The following is a 27,251-nucleotide window of genomic DNA, read 5'->3' on the forward strand; positions in this document are numbered from 1 at the left end:
GTGGTTATTATAGCGACACAGGAATGTTCATCAAAAAACAAAGATGTAGCTGTCTAAATGTCAATAACAATTCCACAGTCTGGATGTTATTTAAATGGCGTAGGTAATCTCAGCTAAATGTTCAAATCTCTTCTACCAACAAAAGCACAGCATAGGGAAGAGCATAAAATTTGGACAAATATCTACTGTGAAAGTCGTCTGACCCTGAGTCTTGTTGGTAGAACAAGCCAAGCTCACTACTTTCAAACCAACATGTTTCAATATACAGCAACTGTATTTATCTGAATGGCTTCCTGTAGCCCACAGAGAATTTCCTCAGTGATGTACTAGTGACTGTTCTCCAAAGGAATGGGGCAGGGGGGCAGGAGGGTACAGCAAATAAATTGTCAAGTCTCTGCTGAGTCATAATGAGAAAGGTGCTCTATTAAACTAATCACGATTTGCTCATTAAAACGGCAGAGCACTTACCCCCCAAAATGGTAATTCTAATTTGCACACAAAACATCCTCTGACTGTTTCAAGCATTCCTCATCATCAAGGTCTTCAGTGTAACATTTCCCCCAGCTTAACCCTTTTTATCCAATCCATATCCCCAAGAGACTCCTCACTACCCAAGTAATAACTGGCAACAAGCAATAATTCTACTGTGAATTTCTCAACAGAAGAGCCATGTATCTATCAGCTTGATATATCGTCTTTAAGATGCAGTGTTGCACAAAAATCTCCCCTCGAGCTTTAATATGACCCTCAGGGGGCAAGCACTCCACTTGCAACCTACTGAATCAACATCTAGCCCAGTAAATCCTCACTCAGCAGGGCAGAAAGTCATGCTTTGTATATCAAGAGACTACAAAGGCAGAATAAAATATTTAATCAGACGTCAATTCTAATCAAATAATTAATAAACAGTTCCAGAAAACAATAAAAACTGAAGACTGTTTCAAGATGACGATGATATATTGTATTCCAAATACTCAGGTACATGCAGATGGATTGAGAAAGATCTGATCCCTCTTCAGGCAGTAATGTGCTAAGCAGCCTTTGAAAAGAGCTTCAACTTTTTGCCTCAATTTCTTTATCTTAAATAACATGCAAAAATAGTCAGCTTTGTAAGTATTTGTTTATTTTAGGACAGCAATCATTGTGTGAAATTATTGTGCTTAAATGTTTATTCCACGTTGAAAGCTTATTTTTTTTCTGAGAGGTATACATTATTCATTATGATAAGGATTTATCTGAAATGTAAATTTTCTGAAAGTAGACGACTTTGAGCAGGACTATTAAAAGGTGAACTATTAGGACAATAAATTATTATTTAATTATAAAAATGTTTCCTTTCATAGGAAGAAGAAAAGCCAGAAGAAAAGCAGAGCTCGATTACATATCTATAAAATTGGTACAAACTCATACCAACTTTGAAGTGTCACTCTATTTAACAGTGATCAGATATACTGACCCCAATGTATCCATAATATCTCCAGATAGGCATCTAGAATATTTTGGAGCTATGAATATATAACTCTGTAAGTTGTCACATCTGCATATATAAAATATTTTGCATTTGTATCTTATCAAAATATATTTCATACACATGGATACAAATGCTAACTGCAGGGATTTAATTACAGGGGAGAAGGAAAATAGGCTCTCCAGCATTTGCACCAAAACAGCAAGGAAAAGTTCCACTCAGACTGCCTTTAGATGAGTATCTTGCTCTGACATGACTACTCTTCCTCTTTTCCAGGTTCAATTCACAAACTCCATTTCTTTATCTCATTGTAGTGCTTGTTTAGGTATTCCTGACTCATTTCCTATTTTAGGTGCCCATACTGACATCATCTTATTATGGCACTTTTTATGTCAGTATGTTCTGCACTTTGACATTTGTTTCTTCTGATTTTCTCAGGTATGCCTGTTATCTAGTGGTTTGCTCAGTCCAAATAATTCCAGTCATTGCACTCCCCATAATTCTCAACTTCAGCATGTGTTTTAGTTTCATTTCAGAGAAAGACAGGCCATGATGTTGGGCCACATGTCATCACTAGAACAGCATGCTAGTTATAAACCCTTATCTCTTAGTAAATCAGAAGATTGCTTTTTTTGTTTCTTATCTTCACAGGTTCACCAAAGTTTACTCCAGTTTGGTTTTTAACTCTTTCCCCATAATTTTTCCTTCTCAGCATATATTGAATATAAGAGTTGGTCTTGATTTTTTCATTTAATACATATTTGCAACCATGTTATTTCTCCCACTCTCAGTTACAAGAAAATGCACAAAACATTTTTGGATTTTATTTCTGATTTTATAATGTCACTGCTGAATGTTTTCAGTCACAGATATAGCTCCACCTAACAATACACAAACCAAGGACAAGGCACCCTTATTCAATGGACATCCTTGCATTTTGGAACACAAAATGTGAAAGGTTCATGGTGGCCCTCTAGCCATCCCCTCTCTGGCACATTTATCTTGGGAAGAAAAGATGCTGTGTTTTGGCAAAACTTAAAGCCTTTGTAAACTTAGAGTAAGTCCAAACTTGTTCACACCTCATGTAATTTTCTTTTCAGAAGCATAATATAAACTGGGTTCAGAAATATTTTGTTCTCTCTTCATCATCAATCACATTTTACACTTCTGCTTTCTGCTGTAATAGCAATTTCATTTGAAAGGAAATGGATTTGTAAATCTATTTAGAAGAGCATTTTTAGCATTAATCCTTAATGTTACCTGTATGGTACAATATAATTCAGAAAAATAAAATAAGATGTTTGGAAAAAAATCTAAAATTTATCTTTATCTGGATAGAGTATGTAAGTTCTAACTGGATTTTTCTGCACTTTCACTGTTTGGTATTCCTAGCAGCAAAGCATAATTTTAGTAGGGCTCTAAAAATCAGCTTGGGCTTTACTCAAAGACCTGCAGACCCAAAGTTTAACACAATTGTCTTTTGAAATCCCAAAGCAGGCTTACTTATTCCTCATTAATATTGTTCCAGAAACAAACAAACAAAAAACCAAAACAAAACAAAAAAAACCCCCACCCCCTAAACCAAAACCCAAAACAATCAGACCTTCCCCTCCTTTTAATGAACATGTACAACCTTAACACCTGCAACCTGGGCATGGGTCTCAAGTGGAAATCCGTGTAAGAGATGGTCCTTTTCTAAATATTACATTTCACTGAGGTCAACACTATAAATATGTCATACAGATTTGTCACCTCACCTTTCCATAAGAAGCAACGTGCCTTCCTTCCTCATGTTAGGTGGAAGTTTGTCCATCTTACTCAGCAAGAACTTTACTAAACTCTAAAAGCTACAAAAGAATGCCAATAAGCAATTAGCTGAATAATTAATGATTTTAATACCTGTAGTAAGGACATTGGCTAGAACTCAAAACTGCCCAATAAAACCAATTATTCAAAAGGACTATTCAAAAGGATGGCAAGCCAATAACTGCCATATAACAAAATTAATTTTTTTAATACTATGAAGAAAAAACATAGGGAAAGGTATTACAGAATCAGGCAGAAGCTGCAACTAAAGAAACAGCTCTTGCTGTTTAACTGTGACACTGAAAAATGAAATATCTCTGTAAAATAGCTTTAAGAAACTATCAGATCTGCCTGTTTTAAGTTAGGAGGACAGATGTGGCAAGTGCAGTGGGAATAAGATCATGTCTATCATCAAGCAACAACGTCAGCTTCCTGCATGAAGTAGCTTTAGCAATTAAGTTCAGAAGGTTTTTTTGAATTGCAATAATTATTATTATTGGACTTTTTTGTAGTTGGTTGTTTAGCCGCTTTGGGTTTAGGTTTGTTTGTTTTTTCAAAGGAAAAAGATGAAAGAATTTGACATCATCTTCAAAATCTTACAGCTTTCTTTATAATTAGTGTCTGGCATCAGAGAGATATAACCAGAGGCAGGCATGGTACCTTCCACGCTGATGCAAACACCTCTGGTGAGTGCTGGTGAGCAGACTTTTGGCTAAATTAAAATCTCTTTCTTAATGTTGATGCCAGAATTTCAGAGTATTGGAGGGTGGCTTTTAAGCTTGCAGCTTCTTGTTTGAAACTAAACAGCTCTTAGATAGTTCTGGAAATCCAGAGACTCCCCAAAAGCAACAAAAAAACCCCCAAATTTTATCACTCGTGTTTGGGAAGAGCCAAGGGAAGAAACTTTAAACCTATATAGTTAGAAGAACAGGAAGGATAGACACATTAGAATCTTCAACTTTGCAGAAGTTATGCAAAGATAGAGAATATTTCCCAGGATACACAGAAATGTGTGTCCTGGGAAACAGGACACACAGCAATGGGATTAAACTGCTGCAAAGAAGTTTTTAAATCTCCATCAGACTAAACGAATGCTTAAAGAAAATGAGATAATTTACACTTTTGAGGAAAGAAGATGGCACTAGCTGATTTCCCAATTAACTCTTTTTCAGCCTTATAATTCTTTGAAGGGGATTCTAATCCCAAAGAAGAAGGGAAAGATAAAAGAAAAAGGAAAAGGCACAGAGGTGGTGATGTTACAAGAAGCATACGCATTGTTCTGAAGCACAATCTCTTAAAAATTAATTTTTAATAGTGATTTATTCTATAACTGAAAGAAAAAGGATAACACCAGATATTCAAAACCAGAAAGCATCATTCTTCTTGAACAAGTGGACATGGCTTCTGCAAATGATTATTAGCTAGACAGGGTTGTCAAGCATTGAAACAGAGTGCCCAGGGAAGAGGTGGAGTCACCATCCCTGGAGGTATTTAAAAGGTGTGCAGACGTGGTGCTTAGGGACATGGATTGGTGGTGGGGCTGGTCATGTTAGGTTAATGGTTCATTGATGATCCTAAAGATCTTTTCCAACCTAAATGATTCTATGATTCTATATCTCCATCCAACATGGCAAAAGAAACTAAGAAAATACAGCACCCTCAGCTGAATGGTAAAGAAAATGGGATACTGGAAAACATGTGAATGCTCTTACTAAACAAGAAGTCTCATTAAATAAGTCTCTTCATACTGCACTCCTGCAATACGGATGTGCTGGTGGACTGCTCAAGAACAGCCCACCCTCAGTGCTACCAGTTGATGTGCATTTTGACAGAAGCCTCAGTTTATATATTACTGTATGTACAGACTGGAGAACAATGTAGGAGTTCAAATAAATTAGCTCTGCAATAAGATTACCTGTAGTTATTTTTAATCCATAAATTTCTCTGTGGTACATAATGGATGGTGTGAAATACTACCATTTCTGATGGAAACCAAGCTTGAGAGTGCCCATAAATAGGAAATGGATCTGACGAGATGACAGATTAGCTGGTGTTAGGGAGCCACTACACACAGTGGGTGGTGCAGTCTTATTATATCTTGAATATCCTACAGGTATCTGTGAGATCCAGGTCACTGGACTACCTTTTGGCCACGAAACAACTGCAGCCAGAACAGACTTCCATCTCACAAATTCTTTCCTTACTTGCAGAAAGAGAAGGAAAAGAGGTTCCCTAAAGTTTCTGCTCCTAGTAATCAAGGCAACACAGAGCTGGCTTTTGTTCAGAGCTACTACTTAATTCCTTATGATATATATGGTAATCACAAAAAGACTTTGACTCAGTGTCAAAATGAGTCAAAAACTCTAACTTTACAGACTGGGAGTCTTGTCTTTGCTTGCAAGAAATGTTGTTGACCTCAAGACAGCAGAAGCCATGCCAGTAGAATACCAATTGCATAATTCTTTGAAAATTGACTTCTTAAGGTTCCATCAGGTGTCTTGTAAAATTTTGCTCCCTGGAAGTCTGTTTCAGGAACCACATTATCACAAATGGAAGACTAAAAAAACCCAACTAACCAAAAAACCCCCTAGCAACCCTCCCTCAAGTATATACTATTTGCTCCAATCTTCACGCTATTAAAAAGCATATTAACTTTTCCTGTTCACCTGAGTTGGACAAGGCTGAAAACAAAAATATCAAAGCCACAATATCTATTAAGTAGAAACTCTGGTTTGTGCGTCATCTTAACCTGCTTCTCAATTTACTCTATGGCATTTAAAGTAGATAGACTTCGAAGCGGCCTATATTCTCTAGTTTTCTTCTGCAAAGTATAGTATATGTCAGATTCAGAAAAAAACACCAAAAATGACTGTATATTTTATTAAAAGCCTATTTTTATTCTCTCTTTCTCTTTTTAACAAAACTCTAATTTAGCTGTTGTTCCCTTAGGTACGAGGTACACAGTTCATAATTCATTTGATATAAAATGTCAGTTTAGATTTTTGCACTTCTTTGATAAATGAGAAAAAACATGTACATTTCAATTTCCTTTTACCAGGTTTCACTAACAGAAGCCCCCCTCCCATTGTGCTGCTCAAAGACCTTTGCGTTAAATTAAACATCAAGATTCAGAAACTGTAGGGAATGATATTTCCAAGACATACAGTACAAATACATGAGCCTGGGAAAAAAGGTAATGATTTTTCCTACCAGTAAAGTGATGTCTCCCAAAGAGAATCTTTGATCCTTGAATTAGTTCTCAGTTATAATTTAATATATCAAAACTGTCAGCAGCTTTCCTTACATTTAAACATAAAGCGATATAGTCAGCTCCACAAAAAGCAAAATACAACATTCAGGGGTTTTCTCCCCCCTGCCCCCAGCATGTTCTTGTGATTCTGAAGTCCATCAATATTAATGAGGAAAATCTGTGTACATCAAAGGAGACAGCAAAGAATTAATTTAATTGTATCTGTCATCATTGAGTGTTTTTTTCCTATACAACCAAACCCTGCCATTGATCAACGTGCAAAACTCTCAGGGGTGTAATCTGCACAATGGAATAGAGAGGAATCAAAATTTTAGTTCTGGAAATAAAACTGATATAATTAGGAAAAATAACAACAAAGCACTGTGTATTATTCTCTTATGTAACACACGAGGCGAAGGCTGGCTGACAAATCTGAGCCACCACATTTACAGAGTAAACAAGAATTCTTATCACTGCTCGAAATGCCAAATGCAATGCTATGGCTGTCACTTCACATTAGGGTCCAGTCCAACAGCTGTGGTATCAATAAATTAAGCTGTATTAGAAAATAGCAATAGGATCACATCCTGATGCTTATGCTGAGCACCTGCACTGATGAACAGCATAAATCGAGAGCCATGAACCACAGAACTCAGCACCTTCTCCTCTTGCCCTGTGTTGCTGCTGTGCACACTCCCCCACCCCAGTCTGGGAAGTGTCAGCAGCCCCACGTCACAACAGCATCTGCTCTCTTTTTCCCCAATAAATGAGACTTCCCCCTACAACCAATAGCAGAGTTTCAACAGGATAGGTGGAAAGTATTCTGCATTGCCTGCTTAAGAACCCAGAAATTAATACACTGCCCAGCAATTGGGAGACAAGATGAATGATCCAGATCTCCTTTTTTTCAACTTGTGTTCTAACAAAGAAAGAATATCAAAGGTAACATCTCCATTGCACCTAACTGTGACAAAAATCCCTGATTGTTTTTAACCCATCATAGTTCCCCACTAAATACAGCATTTCAAATGACAGAAATATGATGTAGCTGTTATATTCTGAAGGTAAATATTTAATATTTAGAGTGAATAAAAATCAATTCAGACAAGACTACTCCCACACAGAAATAATCTGTTCAAAATATACAGCTGACTTCTCTGATGAATAGGGTAAAAGGATTACAACCTTTTATAGCCAAGCTATCCACATAGGAATGTTCATACAGCATTATTAAGTAGCTACCCATCAGTTAATGCCCCGTTCTAGACACTTGTAACAAATAAACCACTTCTATGAATTATCTCCGGGCTTCATTTCCTTAGATAATACTGAAGAACACATAAATTCACTGGAATTGGTGGTAGTGTGTCAATATACAACAATAAATTATCTGCTCACAAGTATTTTTACTGAAAAGACCTTGACTACTGTCATCCTGGTCAAAATCAGGTGGCCTAATTGATTAAAAGTAATTTTAACACCATTGTGCTTTATTCAAACCCAAATGAGGCTGAATGTGTTTTGCCTTCTGTGCCACAAGACATTTTAGAGCATTTACCCCAAAATACATACACTATTAATCAGAGGTTGAAGTAAACTAAATATCTTGGCAATACTTACTCTCTAAAATACAGATTTTCTTCAATCTTTTTACAAAAAGTAAAGAGCCACAGGAAACTTCCTCTCCTTTGTTCATTTTTCAAACAAAGGGCTAAATCCTTCACACAGAAAATATACAGCTGATTAATTCAGATTACAGCCATCAGTTGAGTATTTTGGACAGCAGTATCAATTTCTTATGAATAGCCCTCTCAAATAGGCTACTTAGTATGTAAGAGTACTCATAACTTCAACTTAAAGAAAAATAGAGAAAAGAGAAGTATTTTTTCTTTATATAATGCCATCTCTTCAGTTATTCAACTTATTTTCTTTATATATATATATATAATTATTAGAAATTTTTAGATAATCTGAACTCAGTCAACCTGAATGCATGCATTTTCTCTGTACATATTGGCTGCATTAAACAATGGTGACACCTTTCATAGAGAGGCAATCCCCCAGTCTAAGGTAAGAAAAAAGCTAAGTCAGTCTAAGAAAAAAGGCTGACAAACTTTGTGACATGTATATTATACTTTCCAACATGAGGAGGAATATAAAATTTTCTTTTACCTTCTGCTGCTAACACATGCCTCTCTGTCTGTAAAATGGGAATAGCAATCCTCAGTCACCTACTGGAAATCTGATTTGGCAGATACATTTGTAAAAATCATCAAAAGTAAATAGGTCAGTATACAAACAGTAAGGATTAATATAATTCAATACTGGACATATCCCCCAGCAACATGAAATAGATTATTCCCTTCCCTATTTTACTCAGCTGGAAATAATCTAAGAGCATAGTATTTCTTTGTCAGAGGAATAAGCATGATCTGCATAGAGATCCAAAGATAAAAAGAGACAGAAAGCAATCATTATACATGAACATACATATACTGATATATCATATACATTTTTGTGTGTGCGCCCCTGCACACGCATGCAGACACAAAAATAACATTCAGAAAGAACAGTGAGGAAAAAGCTGTCAAACGTCAGGAACCAACCTTTAAGGGCTATAGACCATGAAGTTGCCTTTGTTGAAAGAAAGAGGGTAGCACACACCAACACTGCATTATAGGAACACCAGAGGGGAAGTGGTGACTCTAGTCACTAATTCTCATTCAACTTCTCTCCCTTTTTCTGCCTTTAAAAAAGGCTTATTTCTCCTCAGGTACTCAGCCAACTAAGCTGAAGTTAACAACATAGATGTAACAGAAAAAGGGGAGGTACACAGAAAAAGTAGGGAAAAGTCAAGCTTGAAATACTACCAGAACAAATCATTAACTATAGGAAGGAAAAATACTTCTTTTCTGCAAAGTGTTTCAAGAATTCAGATATAAAGTTTCAGATAATTTTAATTCAATTTCAATTTTCCAAACTACAGAGAAAACTCCCAAAATGTAGTTACTAAGAGTAATTTTAAACTGTATATAGAACTAGCAAAAAAAATGCAAAAGCACTTTCATGGCCATGATGTTTAAGAAAGATTATTTCTAATTTTTTCCTTAGCTAAAGAGAGGAAAAGAACAGTGATTTGATTTCCTGTACATTTAAACCTCAGCAAGGTCTTTAAAAACCCTTATTTTTTTCCCCCATTAGGATTTTTTCCCTAATATGGAAATATGAAAAATAGGCAACAGGGTGCCAGAACTCTGCTGGAGGTGTAGAGGTCATTGCAGGCAGAGGAACTTCAAAACTTCCTGAACTGTGCAAAGTGGTTCAAGCCTTCAAACCTTGCCACTTTACCCAAATGGTTTATGATCACCAGGCTAACTCCCATGTTTTTCTGCACATTTCATGTGCAGAAAATACAGATTGACATGACCAAAAAAACCTCAGCAAACCTATGAACAAATTAAAAACTCACAGATATTTGCCTCTGCTGACAGTTAATGAAAATGAAATTTTATTCCAAAACCTATAGGGGCAGGATTTGTCAAAAAAAAGAAAGTATAAAAACATGGGCTTTTTAGAAAAGCAGCACAAATCATTGCAGTAAAGTAACACAAAAATTGATCTGTTTCCTAGTACTTACATATATCTGGGAAATGGTTCTAAAGGCAAAATTCATGGTGTGATTTTTCAAATGTCTTCTGCATGTTTTCACCAGGAATTTCAACAGCATTTTATTATAGAATTCCTTCAGCAGAGCCTAACTTACCACATAAGCGTTGCTGACTTCAGTTACAATACTGAAAAATCTTCAGATTTGCTCAGAATGAAAAATCAAAAGTAAAAAAAGCTCCAGAATGAATAAGCTTGAGATTATATAAAATTGGCACACTTCTTCTAAATCGTGTCCTCTTTCATGTACAATTGAAATTGGTCTGAAATAGGTTAATGTGATAGTAGGTAATAGCTTTAAATAATGAACGACCTCTAAAATTCACAACAGCCCATTTGCCCCATTTCTAGATATTCTTCTGTATTTCTGAAGTAAATCAAGCTATAGTTTTTCAGCATGGCATCTTCCCTAGTACAGATTTCTTCTAAGAGCTCTTAAGTACAGTCTGGATCTCACTCTGGGGCTAAGGTTTTGGAAAGAACTGAGTGAGATCTCTTCAGTGAGGTTAATTGCCTGCTTATAGATGATCAATTAGCTGCTACACAGTTCTCCCTGCCTCATCTGGCTCTCCCTATCAAGCAAAACACATCCATGGTCTTCCAGGCAACTAAAATTGCTGGTTTGATCTTCTTGTCCCAGCTGTTTCATGCTCCTCTAGAAGAGACAAAGGAATTGAGGAGACGCTAAACGCAGGTGCTTTGTGTCTGGAGCATGGAAAGAGCAAGCTGGAACTGTGGGAGACCTGCCCAGCCCCAAAAGCACAGGGTGCAAAGGCCAAGAGAAGGAGGCAATCAGAAGAAAAATACATAATTGGAGTATCATTGCCTGCTGGCAAAACTCAGGTTTATGAGTAGGGACTTGCACTAAGCTTCAATTTAAAGCAACCTTTACAATGTGTGGAGTCAGGCTGAGCCCCAACTGGCTGCAATTTAGGAAAGTGAGCAGCAAAGAGGGCACCTCTGTGCCTCCCATTGCCAGAGTTTGAAGACACAACTGTTCAGGAATGAGACTTCTCTTGTCTCCTGCCATGCAAAACACCCATCCAAAATCAAGAATGGACACAGTATGAGCTCACTGAACGGTGTGCTGAACAGCCTGGGAGAAGGGAATAAACGAAGAAAGTAGCACTAATGAAAATGACAATCAGTTCAATACTGCAGAGATTAGAGAAGAATTACTGTTTCAGTAGAACAGAAACTCCCAGTTTCCCAGACAAGCACTTTCAGAATCCTTATATCCTTATATCCTTATATTCCCATGATATCACCTTTCTGGACAAAAGGAAATGGAATGGCCAATTTACATGCCTTGCTACTGACCCTTTGTAATTAGCTAGCTCATTGATGAGAGATGCAGGAGAGCTCTGCCCCACTCCCTGCTCTATCCTGGTCTCTCCTCAAAGTACCTGTAAAAGGATATGTTCACATTTTTTCACTAATAACTTTCTATTAACATAGAAGATAAAGAACAAAAGAATCCCCTTGGATTCTTTCTCTTAGATTTCTCTCTAAAAAGCGAAGTGAGAGAGAGGAAAATGAGAAGGAGGAGAAGGAAAGGAGAGAAAAAGAAGTGATGCCTCAAATACCTGAAATTTGAAGCAAAGGACATTCTTTCAAAACAAATTTTATGGTGTCACAGTAGGAAACATAGGAAAACAAATCTGTCTCACAGGGAAAATTCTAGCGTATTCAATTTTGATTTTTCTTCCAACATAATTCTGACTTAGCATCAGTTTTCTTTGTTTATTGAATATTCATTCCTCTAAGGAGGCCTGCTGGCTTCAGCAATCAACCTCCACGAGCGAATGCTTTCAGATGTGAATACAAGTTGTATGATGTGGTTCCTACTTGTTTGCATAAATAGATCAGTGGTCCTATGATGAGGTTCAGTATCCAGTCTCTGAGGTGTTGTGACTTAAGCTAACAGTGGCCAACACCCTCTGGTTGCAGGACACCATCTCCTGTATGTACTGAACAAACATCAGCTACAGGTACGTAGGCTCACATTTTGTTGCTGAGAACAAGCCCAGGCAGTGGCATGCAGCATTCCACTCAGAAAGAAGGGACCTGCAAGGGGCAGGAACTGAAGGGTCTAAGGCAAAATCTTACATCTTCTCCTGTCAGACATTCCTATGTTGTGCAAATCACAGACAGAGCACATAATCGAACAACATACTTAATAAATCATGGCAGAGTTTAAAGAGGCACTTCACTGCTTAGGAAGATTTTTTTGAGAGTATCTTTCCTTATATGTTTCACACAGGATGTACCAATTCTTTGAGGCTCTTTTCTGCAGATAAATCAGCACCAAGTTAATGGTTTGTAATAAGAATCCACAGGGAGTCAACTCAGCAATGTGATACAGAATTACCATCCAAAACAGTCTTCAGACCTCTTGTCATGACATGGAAATCCAGTCCTTTTTCCTGCTTTGTTGGGGATGATTGAGACTCCACCCTCCTGCTTCCCATCACAGCAGCAGCCCACCCTTCTTTTTGCATCTATTTATTCAACAAAATCCATCTTCTTCCCATTCCCTTCCATACTCAGGCTTTGGTGGCCAAGGAAGGGAATAGAAGTATTTAACTGAAGTATAAGCTATCATAAGCAGTGATTGCAAATTTCCTTTCTGCTAGCTTGCCATCCCTTATTACAAAGCAATTCTAAAATGATGGGGTCTTCTATGTGCCACTACATCAGAAGTAGCACTCATCGAGGACAAAAATGTATAACCAAGAGCTCTCTGCAAAACATTTTCTCCCAGAATTTTGCAGTTTTATATCCTATCACTTCAATTCATTTATCTAATTAAATTAATTCTAAAATAATTTGTTTTCCAGATCTTTTGCTGGGTGGCATCCTCAAATTAATGTGAAGTACTGGCTAGAATATTATTTTTTTACAGCTTCTACTAAAGCAGGTTAGGACAAGATAAATAGAACAAATTTATTCCTTCTGGAAAAAATATAAAACTCAAAAAAATTTACTTCTACCTCTGCAGTATGAAATTTGTCACTAATCATTTTAAACTATGCCCTTTTATGCCTCTTCCATCTCTTTTAGCTTTCTGTGCAGTTCTTTGATGTAACAAAGACAGTTTCAGACAAGATTTCAGTTCATCTGGAAAAAAAAAGCTTTAAGTCTTGAGGCAAAAAGCAGTGTATTTAAAATTTATATACTCCATAATGCCTTTGTTCTGAACTTGAACATCCTGAAAAACTTCTCCTCTTTCTTTTGCTTTCTGACTCTGAAGATCATTTGTTCTCATGGTTTCAGCTTCTTATTATGCAATGGTTACTTTAACTGGTGGTTCCAGCATTTAAGTACATGCACAGTCATGGCTGACCCTTTCTGATCAATTGCCAATCCATACAGGTTTGACTGATAAAAGAGCCAATTAGATTTAAGCAAATTAAGGGACATCACCAATGTCAACCACTTATTAAACTGAATGCTGAATTCCATGCATACCAAACACTAATGCACGGAGTCCCATTAAGAGTTGAAATCCTAACCCCATTAGTAACTCCAGACCACTACAGGGTAAGGGTCAAAAGGAAGTTTCATATTTATGGATTACCATTTGGATTCAGTTTCTATTTTTTCAGTCTTTCCAAGAACTCTTGAACCAGCACTGCAATTTTAGTCGAAAGCGTAGATAAAATAAATTCCTTATTTCTAAGATAGCTTTTTTTTAGTGTTGACTTTAAGCATGGCAAATCAGCTTGGTAAGAAATTAAGATATATTCAGTCAGGTAACACTAAAAATTTGGTCTGCTTTATGTTATGTGCAACGTGCTTCAAAGTTAAGAAAAAACACAGGAACAAAAGAAATGCATGTTGGAAAAAAATATTGTATCATAATTGTAAAACAGTGATCAGCAATAACTTCAAAATGAAATACTACTTTGTCCTCTATCACTCTCCCTCTCAGACAATCTTCCATCAAGCTCCATGAATTAGTCCCCCCATTGTAGATTTCTTAAATAGTTTTAAGAAATACTTAAATACTTTTTTGGTATCCTTGAAAAGAGAATGGTACATCTTAACACTTTCTTAAAGGCTGTGCTTTTGTACATAATGAGACCTTTTTTACTTTTTGATCAAACAAAAAAAAACCACTTCCATCTAAGTGAAATCTTGACCACTGAAGTAAAAAAATAAAATCCTTCTTATTTAAGTAGCATCTAGATTTCATTTAATGATTTAGAAAGTGTGAAGGCACAGAACACTGCCCAGTGCAAAATTACCATTATACTCATAATTTAGCATGCAATGGAATTGTATAACCCTCAAAGGCTCCTTATAATAAACATCCCAGTAAAGCAAACCTATATTGTCCTAGATACACACGTGTGTGTCTGTACATGTGTACATACATAGAGAAAACACAGCCTGTGAGAGAGCTCTTCTCTCATATGCACTGCTTCATTTATTATTCATTTCTCTACAGATCACAGTCCACTGGACAATGGTATGGAAGATTTCTTTAATAACTCTCACTGCTAATTTAATTCTACTTAAACACACATATCCTAGTGAATGCCACATGCTTTTCAGCATGATTTTATGTGTAAATCAGGATAATATGTTTTCAGATCATTAACTAAAAGGAAGCATGAACTAAAACCTATTTAACCAATGAGGTATTGCTTTTAAACTACCACAAGGTCATAAAAAAGATAATTTCAAAGCTATAAGTTTTCTAATTGTAATCAACAACAATCTAATGATGAAAGAAAGTGTATCTTAATGGCTGTCATAAACTTGTGCACATCCTTGCTTATCTTTAAAGATCCTTTACCTTGTCATTTGGTGAAATTTTCACTACCAAATTTTGCTAAGCAAAACTGAAATGTGACACAGCAGAAATATCAGTGTCTTACTGCTCAGTCTTAAATGAGCAGTAAAACTCAGATGCAGTTTTATTATTATATGAGAATATATATATTTTTAATAGTAGGTGCAGCTTGACAATCAGATAGGAAAAGTATAAAATGTGCTGGGAATTTACTTTTTCTTTGTTCCTCAGTAATCTGTCATAAAAACTCTGTGTTGTATTTAGTCACTTTTCTGAAGTCCCCAAACCAAATCCATCTGTTTGTAAGCAAGTTGTTTCATGGCTGGGTTTTTGAACTCTAAGTTTTATCATATTTCTTTCCTTTTTCTTTTTTTCTTTTCTTTTGCTTTCAAATTGTATGTACGTTCCTCTACATTATTCTTGCTCAACAGCTACACCACACATCTCTCAAAAACAAATGTTGTTGGACTCTCACTTAAAAACTCAAAATTGCCTTAAATTAATTGTATACATTGACATTTATTTAACAAAACTAATTAGCTAGGGTGTCTATGAAAAGAAAATACAAAAGCAGCACATCTACATCAGCTATAAATATAAGCTTTCTTGAAAAAAAAAACAAACAACAACAAAGCTACAAAAAAAATCATTGAAAATGTTTAGGGCATATTTGCTCAACTCTCTTATTTCAAATTGTTATGAAGATAATATCCAGACTGGCTTACAGCCTAATTCACTGTAAATCAGCACATTTTAATTGACTTTCTTACAGATACATTATTTTGTGGATTCTGGCTCAATATATTGCCAATGATTTATATTACTATTATTAAACAAATTCTCTAAGTCTATCCAGTAAGTGCTCCTTGTCAGCACTTACAACTTTTACTCTAAAACAGATTACAAAATTCAGGTGAGTCTCTCTATATTCTTGGGCTAGATTAGCTGTCCATGCCAGAATACACCACCATTCACTGAAAAAAAATTAATTACATAATGCACTTCTCACCTTCACAATATGCTAAACTACATAACTGTGCACTTTCATTTTCTAGTTCTTAAATGGAACAAAGTGACAAATTAGAAGCCAAAAAGAATTTTGTGAGTAAGAACTACTAATACAAACATATTCTCCTGAACTTCAGTTCTCAACTGCCATAATAAATAACATTTTGTAGAACAGAGTGTTTGTATAATTGTTACATGCACAGAAAAAGCACTTTTTCATACTTACCTCCTGGAGGCATGACTATGGTTATAGCATCACTTATCAAGCTGCCCTGGCTGTTGGAGGCATTCACTTGTACTGTGTAGTTAGAAAATGGAATTAGTCCTTTCATGGGTACCCATACATTGAATTCTTTGCTGCTGCACAACATCCGAGTATCATTTACAATAGAATAATTAGCATTATCTGTTATGGAAAAACAAGAGAGGGAGGGAAAGAACAAATGTTAGACCTTGCATCTGCTACAATTCACTGTTTTTATGAACCAAGTCCTATTTCTACTCAAATGAAGAGTTGCCATTTATACAGTAACACGCACAAATTTTTGGTCTGTTGGGAAGAAAAATGATTATTCACAATTTCTCCTCCTTTTGCCAACAGTTTGTAACATTTGTAAATCTCGGGAAATAAACCAATACACAAAACAACCAGTTGCAAAGCTGATTGCTATATACAGTGAACACAAGTTCCAGAACAGTTCTGTGATAATTGCAGATTCCAAACATTAATGATAATTCTTATACCCATGAAAGACTGGCAAAACATTTTGAATTTGTTAGAAAAATGCTTAACTTAGGAGTTGATAACCTAATTCCATTGCATAACAAACAGTCGTCTGCAGTAACAGAGGTTTTCCAGCATGGCCTGCAGTTCTCTCAAAGACAAAACAAGGATTTGAAGTACTCAGTTTATCAGTTGAAATCATCAGAGGACACCACAGCAACCTACATGTCCTTTGCAACCCTTTTAAGATCTCAAACTTAAGATAAGACAATATTCTACCCTACAAAAATAAAAAAAAAAACCAAAAAAACAACCACAAAACCTTTCCAAAATACCTAATTAGACTAGAAAATAAAAAATTATATGTGTCAAGTAACATTTTTTTGACTTAATGAAGACCTTAGTCACATATCTCAGAGCCAAGCTGACTCACTTAAATATCATCTTATATTTTGAGTACATGAAGTGCCAAATAAACAATTGATATTACTATCCATCACTCCATGGAGAGCTCTCACACTGAAGTCAATAAAAATTCTTTATTACAAACAACAGCAGAATAACACACTAAGACCACAGGTATGAGAACAAGAGTAAACAGACTATAACTGTAAAATTATTGTAAATCAATTAAGACATTGTCACAGCTAGAAGATTCAATATTTACATCTGAGTCTTTTACAAAATCTAAATAAGACAGAATTACAAAAAACCTAGAAAAATCAATTTTAAAATTAGTTTTTTAAGAGACACTCATTGGACTTACTCATTTTGATGCAAGTTTCAAATGAACTATTAAAACCAAACTGCTATTAAATCAGAAACAATTTTTCAAATATTCCATGTTTCTATGATGTGCATTGAGGTGTATTTGCAGTACCTTTCAGTCATGCTGACATTACATTTTTCCACGGATGAGTGATCTGGACTTTCCTCTAATTTGGACATTCCTATGAACAATTTGGTTCATTTATGGTACAAATCCAAGCCCTTCCTTTTTTTGGTGTTTATGAACAACACTGGTATTTTCAGTTATTCTATTTGTAACATACAAAAAGCTTATTTTTTGAGGTTTTGGGGAAGGGGACAGATTTGCAATACTCTTTTTTATAAATCTGCCTTGCAGCCTAGTTCCTCATTGCTCAAGTTCTACCTGGATTGGACCCTACCATAGCACCAGACCACCCAGACAGACGATGGTAGCATGAAGGTAAAATGATTTCATGAAGCTTGATGGATTCATTTTGGATTTCACTGAAGGTTACCTGAGAGAGTTTATCCTGTTTTAGGTACAGCAATGGAAGTAAAGCTTCTTTACATGCAAGAACAACCACATTTTACACATTCCACTTATAGAATGCTGCAGAAGCAAAGGTTTTTGTCAGAGATTACTCTTATGTACTTGGGCTACTCAACCAGCACTAGAAAAATGCATCTGCCCTACTTGATCTCAGCTTTTAAATAGTGTATCAAACCCTCCTTCTGCACCTTTGGGAAACTGTTCCTGTGATTTGGGAGAAGATACAGTCCAACAATGCACATTTCTCCTATTATCTATCACAGTTTTTGCAATGTTTGTGATTTATAATTTGTGAAGATTGTGCAACAATATTTGAAATACACATTCTTAAGATCCTAGTGACATTAAACATTTAAGGACTCAGTTGGCTATGGAAAAAAAAAGATACATTTTCAAACGTTGCACCTCCAACGTCTGGGAAAGTTAAAAAATACAGTGTTAACAGATCAGCACATAGGATAGAGTCAAACCTCAAGCATACAAGAAATTGTCTAACAGCAATTTATATATTCATGTGAAAATTAAAATTTTCCTATCAACAGTACAGATTTAGCTTGTTAATATTTTAATTTCATCCACTTCAGCCTGGTAGGAAACTGTGTAGTTCCTCTGCTGATACTTTTATTCCATTTTTAATCTTTCTTCCAATGGCTAACTATACTATATTTTAAAAATACAGTTTTGAGTAACAGAAAATGAATTAAAAGGATAACACTCTATTCCAAGTTGCCTGGATAACAACATTAATATACAGTAATTATACAATTAGTTGTAACATTAAATTCTAGTTATAGCAGAGTGATTACTCGGCAATTATAAGAAGTATATAATTACCCAATAATTAGGAGAAGTATGTAATTACATAACCATTTTATTCAGCTCAAAAATGAACTTGCAAATTTACAATGAGATAGACAACATAGCAGCTCAAAATTTTTCATTGCTTCTAATAAAAAGCTACAGAGTACTTGCAAGTTTCCTAGCCCAAATTTTATACAGACAAAAGGTGTTTTATCCCAATTCCCAGCAGTAAGGAAGTTGCTGCTGCTGGCAAATAAAATATTAGAAGAACATTTTTAAAATGCAGGTCTTGCTGTGGCTGACTTGCAATATGGAGCTTTGCCACTTCTCACTGCCTAAACTGTGCTTTCAGTGGGCTGGAAAATGCAGACACACAGGTTCAGCCTGACCGAAAGCGATACAGCGATAACCCTGTCATATCATTCCATGCCATTCCTGCCCAGACTGCCTCACTGTGGACCCAATTTGTGAGTATAAGGGGATGAGGCCTCCCTTTGTCCAGTTTTCCTGGGTGTTTTTCTCTCCATGCTGCGCACGAGTCCATTGCAGATCCAAACAGCAGTGACCTCAGACAGTGTGGAGTCCTAAGAGACATTGTTCTACTTCAGACAAGTGCTTCCTACCAGAACACCTCCTCGTTTCTGCCTTGTAATTCCTGCCAGGAACCGACAAGCAAGATTCCAGCACCCCAACAAGCAAGATTCCCCCACAATTCTGTTAACATGAACAACCTAAATGGGTAGAAAACAAATTCTTACACATCCATGAATGGCTCACCACATCCACAAATGCTTAAGGCATGCAAACACCTGCACAAAAAGATAAATCCTGACAAGAGAGGGCAAAGAGACTCTATTCTCTATAACCTCCTAAGAAAACCTAAATTCTTTGCAGACATGAAGGGCTTCCCCAAGCTCCTTAATCTTTCTATATTTTTGCATAGTTATGGTTTTGTTCTTTCACTAGCCTTCCTGCTCAGTTCTCCATAACTCCCCAAAATTATCTGCAGGACTCCGTTGCCTAAGGCTAATTGAGAAATACTTCTGCTGTTCCCAGTTTACTCCCAGTTTATGCCAGACCAAAGTATGTCCGTTTTTCAGGAAAAGATTCATATGAAGAAATGAGGGCTAAAGAATATCCACAAATATACTAAAAAGTGATGTATAGTTGAAACAAAGACACACAAATACATATATTGCATTCAAAATCACTGTTTTAAAATGCTAAGCTTCAGAGAGCACTCTAGCTGTTGAGTATCTGTACTTGAAGGTTCAGGATGGTTTTGAGTGGACACTCTGCAGGGGACTCCCAAGCAGATGTGCATTCCTGTGACTGAGCACCCCTGTAAATAGGGGAATTAAGCTCCTGTGAAGCAGTGGTGTGTAAATTACTGCTGTCTTGGGTCTGTCATCCTATGGGGTTCACTAGATTGAAATAACATAAATGGGTATCCTTTTCCATTCTTGTTATAATCATTGTCACAAGAATTTTAATGCCTCATATATTCCATAATTTTTTTCTGTGTGCTGTGCTGCTCTGACCTTTTCAATATTCTGTAATTTGACTGGCTGGCGATTTCAAGTTCTCTCCTTTTTACAGCCTTATTAACTCATGGGGAAGAGGTGAAATGCACAGCCAATCAGAATACATAATATTGCAAAGGTCACAGCAGTACAGTATAGCATCAGCAGACACAGAATACTGTATATTAGTCATTAGCATCCTGATATCTTATTCATGTGACAAAGGTTGTGAGGAGCACAGGAAATGGTTCAACATGAAATCATTCTCATGGCAAAGAAATAATACAAACTAAACACATTCATCTTACCTTTAAGAACTTTTTTTTCCCAAATCTGGTCACGTTTAAAGTTACTCTTTCCATCAGGATCAAAATTTATGTTTTTAAGGGAAAAGGTAATAAATTTATCTGTTTCCTTTTTGTGCATTAAACAGAGAAAGACACATATTTCACAAGTGTGGGCAAATACCAAGTAACTCTATTAATATCACTGCATTTGTGAATTAATAACAATCCATACTTTAGATATAGCTCCATTGTGTCCTGATAACCTCTTTTAAATTACAGAACATTTTGCCCTACAATATTCAAGCAGACAGAAGCAGAACCATTACCACTGTAGAAGACTAGTCAAAGACTAAAGGCAGCAAAAATCCAGCTCAAGGAACAGTTCATGTGAGGATCCATACAAAGATTACTTAGTTAACTCTCAAACACAGTTGGTTTTATGCCTGCTTTATATTACTGTAAGCATACAGAATTTAAGCCTTGTACCTTGGGCCACAGAAAAAGTTAATAAGATTAGAATACCAAAATAAAAATGAAACAAAACCTCATTTTTTCGGCCTTTTTCCTCTGAGCTCATCCTCATTGTCACCAGTTTCTGTCCCTATTTGAGACACAGCAAATTTGTGTCTCTTTGACACCACATCTTTGGTGGGAAATTCTGCAAATATGCACACTTCTTTGTGTTCTTTTGCCTGTTAGTTTTGCCTGTTCTTCAGCCTCATTAACTACCACAAATGCGACTTTCCTCCCAGCTAAGACTTTTCTATATCTCTTCCTTTCTCATTGTTTCTAATGGAGTATTTAGAATAAAAAAAACCACTTTCCATTAGTTTGATTATCTCAGTAGAAAACCAGCCAAAATAATTCTCTGGCCTTATTGGCAACTCTCTTTTCTTAAGAACTGTAATAATGAACTGTTCTCAAATTGTCATCTCAATTGTTACATTGACTTGTGAAGCACTTTGGCTTTGATGCTATACCTACCTTTTCAACAAACTATTTGGGGCATTTTATGTTTTGAGACTGAGTTGGTTTTTATGTTTTGGCATTCTGTTTTGGAGGATTTTTTTTTGTTTGCTTTTTTCTTTCTTTTTTTCCAGATGGGCACACTGCTGACTTTCGCCGCAATGTCTGAACCACTACTGTCTTGTTCCCCTTCCCCTGAGCTGACAGATGTATTGTTCCTATGGACATATCATAGTCACAGCCCATCAAACTGAGTTCAAAACTTAAAAGACTCTCTTAACATATGAAAACTTCACTCTCATGGGTTAGGAGAGTTGCTGAATTAGTAAAAATGGGTAATTTAAAAGAGCTGTGGGAAACTGGAAAAATTATGAATCCAAAATATTAATTTTCCTGTAAATAAGAAGAGTTTCACATTATCTGCATTGAAAAATTTTATCTTTTTTCTTTTCCCCTGGGAAAGAAGCCTTTAGTTTTAAAACTGAAAAATGGAAAATATTTGAAGAACAAGATCAAAATCTCTGTTGGCATGTGCAGCAGAAATATGAAACATAGAAGACCCAGTTTCTGACAATCAGTTTCTGACTGGTATTCAAGTCACCACTCAAAGAGGCTTCTTACAGACTCAGATTTGGTAGAGCTATCTTAGATTGTCTTGAGACATGGAGAATGTGTACACTGTCTGACTGACATTGGAAGGGGATTCCTCCTCTCTATTCAGCCTGGTGACACACATCTGGAGAATTCATCATGTTCTGGGATCCCCAGCATAACACAGATCTGGACTTACTGGAGTGGAGTCCATGCAAAGATAATTAAAGCCTTGAAGAATATGTCACACAAAGAGGATTTGAGAGAACTATGTTGTTTAGCCTCAAGAAGAGGAGGAAGGATCTTAAAAATGTGTAAAATATTTAAAATATCTGTTGTGAAGGCATAAAGTAGCCAAACATTTCTTAGCAATGCACAGCAGCAGAAAAAAAACAAATGAGTACATACAGAAAATACAAGAAATTCTCTTTAAACCTATAAAAAAACCTTGTTTAACTTTGACATTGGTCAAACACTAGAAGAAGTTGCTCAGAGTCTCCAACTTTGGTGATACTCAAAAGCCAGCTGGACACTCTCCTGGGCAATGTGCTCCAAGTAACCCTGCGGAAGAGAGCTTGAACTGGTTGTTCCCTAGAGGTGCTCTCTGACCTCAGCTGTTATATGATTCTATGAAAATTTTCAGAGCACTTCAAGAACCCTAAGGCAAAGCAGGGGTAATCATTATGATGAAAGCATGTTCCTGTCAGTAGAAATAAGTGATTATTAGTATTACAAACACTAAGTAATGTACATTTATGTGCTCATTAATTCTACAGACTGAAATATGAATAAAGCCCACAGCTTGATGTGAGAGCTCATACAAGAAAGTTAGCACAGACCCCATGGATGGCTAATGACTGCAGCCAAGATTAGGCTTTGTCATGGTGGCAGGCAGGAAGGAATCTTCAGTGTGTGGTCTCATCTACCCTTTGGAGCTTTCAGCTCAGTGCCATGAGGCTTTGGACTAAAAAACCTCTGTAATTGTTGATGAAGCTGCCAAGAAGAAACCTTTTTGATTTTAATTACTGTTTTAGTTTTTCTCATTACTCTCTCATAAACACAGAAACATCTAATGAGTCTTGCAGCTGAGTCAGTCTCATTTAGACCTTCCAGTGTGTTTATAACAGTGCGTTTCAGTATAGTGTTAAATCTCTGCTGTAATTGTATTCATCTCTACTTTAACTCCATTCTTCTGCAATTGCACAAAGAGGCATCAGTCCTGGAGCCCCTACACTGCACACTGTACAGGGTGTTTTAGAGACACACAGTAAGAATGCAGCTCATGACCTAAACCAAACTCTGGAAAACATTCTATGAGTACAACCAGTTTCTCTGGATTTCAAAAAGGTTTCCAGTGTCTAAGCACTGTTATCCTGGTACAAACAAGAGGAAGTGTTCTAGCACAGTTAAGTAATCCAAGTAAGAAAACATCACATTCGACATGAGACGTCAAAGATCAAAAGCATTTGCTGCACTTGCAATCTTAAGCTGATGACAGTTAAGTTACTGTCGTATAGTTACTGATTTCATCCATTTTGTTTGAGGGGTTTTATAGACAAATTATGAGACTCTATCAAGTTTATTTCATGAGGGACTTTATACAGTAAAAAAAAAAATCAAAACCAGTTAGCTTTTAAACCATCAAGTTTCCTTCTCCATTGTTAGAACATTCTTTCTCTAGCTGCAGCAGTACATAAATGGAGATTATCACAGTATCTGGTTTCTGAATCTATGCCCATAATTCATGGATGCCAATAAGAATTTTCCATTCTCCAGGGACACTATCAGAAGGAGACTAGCTAAACACACAGAGCAGAACTTGGAGTCTCAAATCCATAATCAAATATCTAGATTGATTGTGTCACTTGCACTTGTATTGATTTCAATTGGAGCAGCTGACCCAAGGGAATAATAAAAATGTGGAATAAAACTGATTTATGAGAAGAAAATAAATCCTTTTGTGAGTGGTAATGAATTGGTACTATTTAACCCTTTCAATCACAGAGGGAGAACACTATTTATTTTTTCAGAATGCTGAGTTAGCGAAAAGAAGTCATATAAAAAAAGTCAATACTGTCAAATGCCATTACAGTTAGTTGTAATACTTTGGAAGGAATGAAGCTCTAAACTTGATCTAGGATTTTTGTCTGACATACGACATTCTTTTGGTTTTTCCAGTCACCTTTCATGAGGCATCATAAGCGATGCACTTGTAGATTGAAAGAACCACAGAATTACTTAGGTGACTGTTTGTTGTACTTACTTATAAATTACCTCCCTCTAGACTATTTAGGGCAGAAAACATGAGGAGTTACACAAACAGCCACATCAAGTGCACACAATTTTCCCTATAATGATACTTCTGATATCACACCAGTAACTTACATAGTCAAAATAAAATTTGATTCCCCCTTATAAAGTGCAAAGAAAAACTTTTAAAAATTCTTGTCTTTAAAAAATCCCAGTTTTCATCACGTTTTCTCTACCAGAGAAAAGAGATGGGGTTTATATTGGTCTGTAAAGAGAGGCTTATTTGTTTAAAGCCAACACATAGAAATATTCAAACTCAATTTTTTTTTATCTGTGGAAGCTCTAGCCAGATTGTATATATCTTGTTTGGGTTATGTCATTGACATTAATAATTGTGTTTAATGCCATAAATTGTTTTTTTGCATTTAGCAGTTACCATAGATACCTAAGCACAGTCAATGTAGTCTTCATGTGGGTTAAAACACTGGAAGACATTCATTAACTAAAAGACTGTTTTTGTAGGAAAACTGATTGGCAAATTCCCTTTTACTCAATACAGTTTACCAGAGCCATCTCTAGAAGATTGCTATTATTCCCTAGACTATTCCAAGGGAGTAGAAACAGTCTTGGAGCCAATTCTGCTCTAGGCAGTGACTAGGAATTTCTGCCTGTTAAAAACTGATAATACATTCTTCACAAAAATGGGGTTCAGCCCCATGTGTCAGCTTTATCACACGAAACCAAATAAATTACAAAGTACAAGACAGACAATGTACATGTGACAAAAAAACATAACTATGGGAATACAGTGATGCTGAAGATAATTAAAACACCAACTGTGGTCTGATGCTAGAGTCTTCACCAAAGAAATGGTCAGATGTAGGAATTAGAGAGTGACTTTAATTTTGTCTTCCTCAGAGACACCTGTATTAAGTAAAAGAAAAGAACAGCATACCTGATACTGACAGGAATTATGCTATTAGATGGTGCATTGTGAAGCTGCTCAAAACCTACTGAAGCTTGACTAAACTCTACTCAATAATCATCCTGAAGTGCATGTAAAACCATGAGTTTTCTAGCCAGGCAGATCAAAATTTAAATGCCCTACAATTCCAAGGCAAAATACCCAAAAACTCCTGCTCTGGTGAACAGAATAAATATGGCTATTTGAAAATGACTTATGCATCCTCTTTGTTTCCCCCTTCTATATCTTTAGGAGTAGTGTTGTAGGTCTGTAGCTAGAACTAAAAAGACAAACAAAATAAGAGAGGAAGGGGATGGAATATGAAAAATCTCCTTAATAGCTGGCTTGGAAAAGCAGCTAAGGGGTCCCACATTCACAGTGAGAGTGTGGAGCTTATCTTTCTGCTGCAGAAGTTGGTAAGCATTTTGTAATTACTTGTGTTCCTCATTCTCAAGCCTTCAGCACAAGACAGGCTAGGAACTTGAAGGGGCTTTAGCATTCCTTTTCCCACTTCTGTTGCCATCTGCAGGTGGTGCAGTCCCCTAGTCATTGCCTTTTGCTCTAGGTGGATTCTTAACACTCCTTTTTTGACTTCTGTTTGGAAAGGTTACTGAAAGTATTGGGTACACTGTGCCAAGTTCAAGACTATAAGAGGAACTTTCTTATAGAAGTTAAATGAATGGATGGTCTGAGTTTTATTCTATTTAATCATATATATAGTAAATATTAAACTAAAAAGGTTTGATGGGCAACATTCTGATGCATACATGCAAAAGTCTACTTGTTTATGCTGCATTCTGCTGTTAGATTTCTCCACTTTGCCAAGAGAATGAATGGGCTGCAAAGAACCTTCCTGGTACACGATCCCTAAAGAAGCAGAGTAAGCAGAAAATTTTTCTTTTCTTTACAAAAATAGCTGATTAACTATCTTGCTGAAAAGTATGGACCTTAGATGATGTGTCATCAAAAGAAGTTATGATAAGTATTAAAAAAGCCCTCAAGAAACAACCCCAAACTGAAAATAACACACATTGATTTCTACATTCATAAGCAACAGAGTTCTGAGTATAACTCTGCAACTTCATGTTATGAAACTCCCTAAGGACATACAGTTAATTAAGGATTCTCTTTAGGTCAAACTCACATTCAAATGCATCACAACATCTTGGGGGCCACAGATTTGGATTAATTTTGTGCTAATGCAGTCATCTGACAGAGGCAGGAAGATAAGAATTTCCTCCAAATCTCTCCTCTGGAAAGAGGTAATACCTGATTCTTCCTGTCCTAAAACTTAATTTCAGACACTCAGGTGCAATTAAAAATGATCCTGTATTCTATCTGAACAAACCTGGGAATAAATAGGAATGAATGAGGAAACTATTTGAGGGAAATAAGCCTGACTCTGTCACCTTTCTTTCTTTCTTCTCCAGTCCTCTGAGAACTGGGAGTGTATCAGATAACAAGAACTTTAACTACACTTGAAGAGGGAAAAGCTGTTTGTGCTCTGGTAGCATTAGTATTTTATGGCTTGGAACAACCAATTGCAAACCAAATTCCTCTTTAAGGCTCCTCCCAAGCAAGTACTGGGCCTTAAATTACTTGAGGCAAAACAACATTTCCTTACACTGTATTGAGCCCAAAGCCTGAGCACTGCAGAACTGGGACAGAGCCCTCAATTCCTGAAGTCCTGTTTGATCTCCATATGCTGTTTGCTAGAAACAAATACTTTTCTGGAAAACTAGAACATACCTATACAGAACAGAATGGCAAAGTAGCCCAAATAAAGCTCCTTCCAGTTTTTTAACAAGCACTTTCACAGAGAAAGGTTTTCAGAAAAAATGAAGTG

General features: G+C 36.3%; 1 protein-coding gene across 1 annotated transcript in view; it reads right to left on the bottom strand.

Moving 5' to 3' along the window:
- Positions 1–27,251, bottom strand: part of USH2A (usherin) — a 374,541-nt gene that overhangs the window by 142,529 nt on the left and 204,761 nt on the right. The window contains 1 exon segment of the mRNA XM_063152181.1: positions 16,226–16,405. Within this exon segment, the coding sequence (XP_063008251.1) occupies positions 16,226–16,405 (180 nt within the window).

The sequence above is a fragment of the Melospiza melodia genome, chromosome 3 (genome assembly GCF_035770615.1).
Source record: "Melospiza melodia melodia isolate bMelMel2 chromosome 3, bMelMel2.pri, whole genome shotgun sequence".
In the NCBI taxonomy this organism is placed as follows: domain Eukaryota; kingdom Metazoa; phylum Chordata; class Aves; order Passeriformes; family Passerellidae; genus Melospiza; species Melospiza melodia.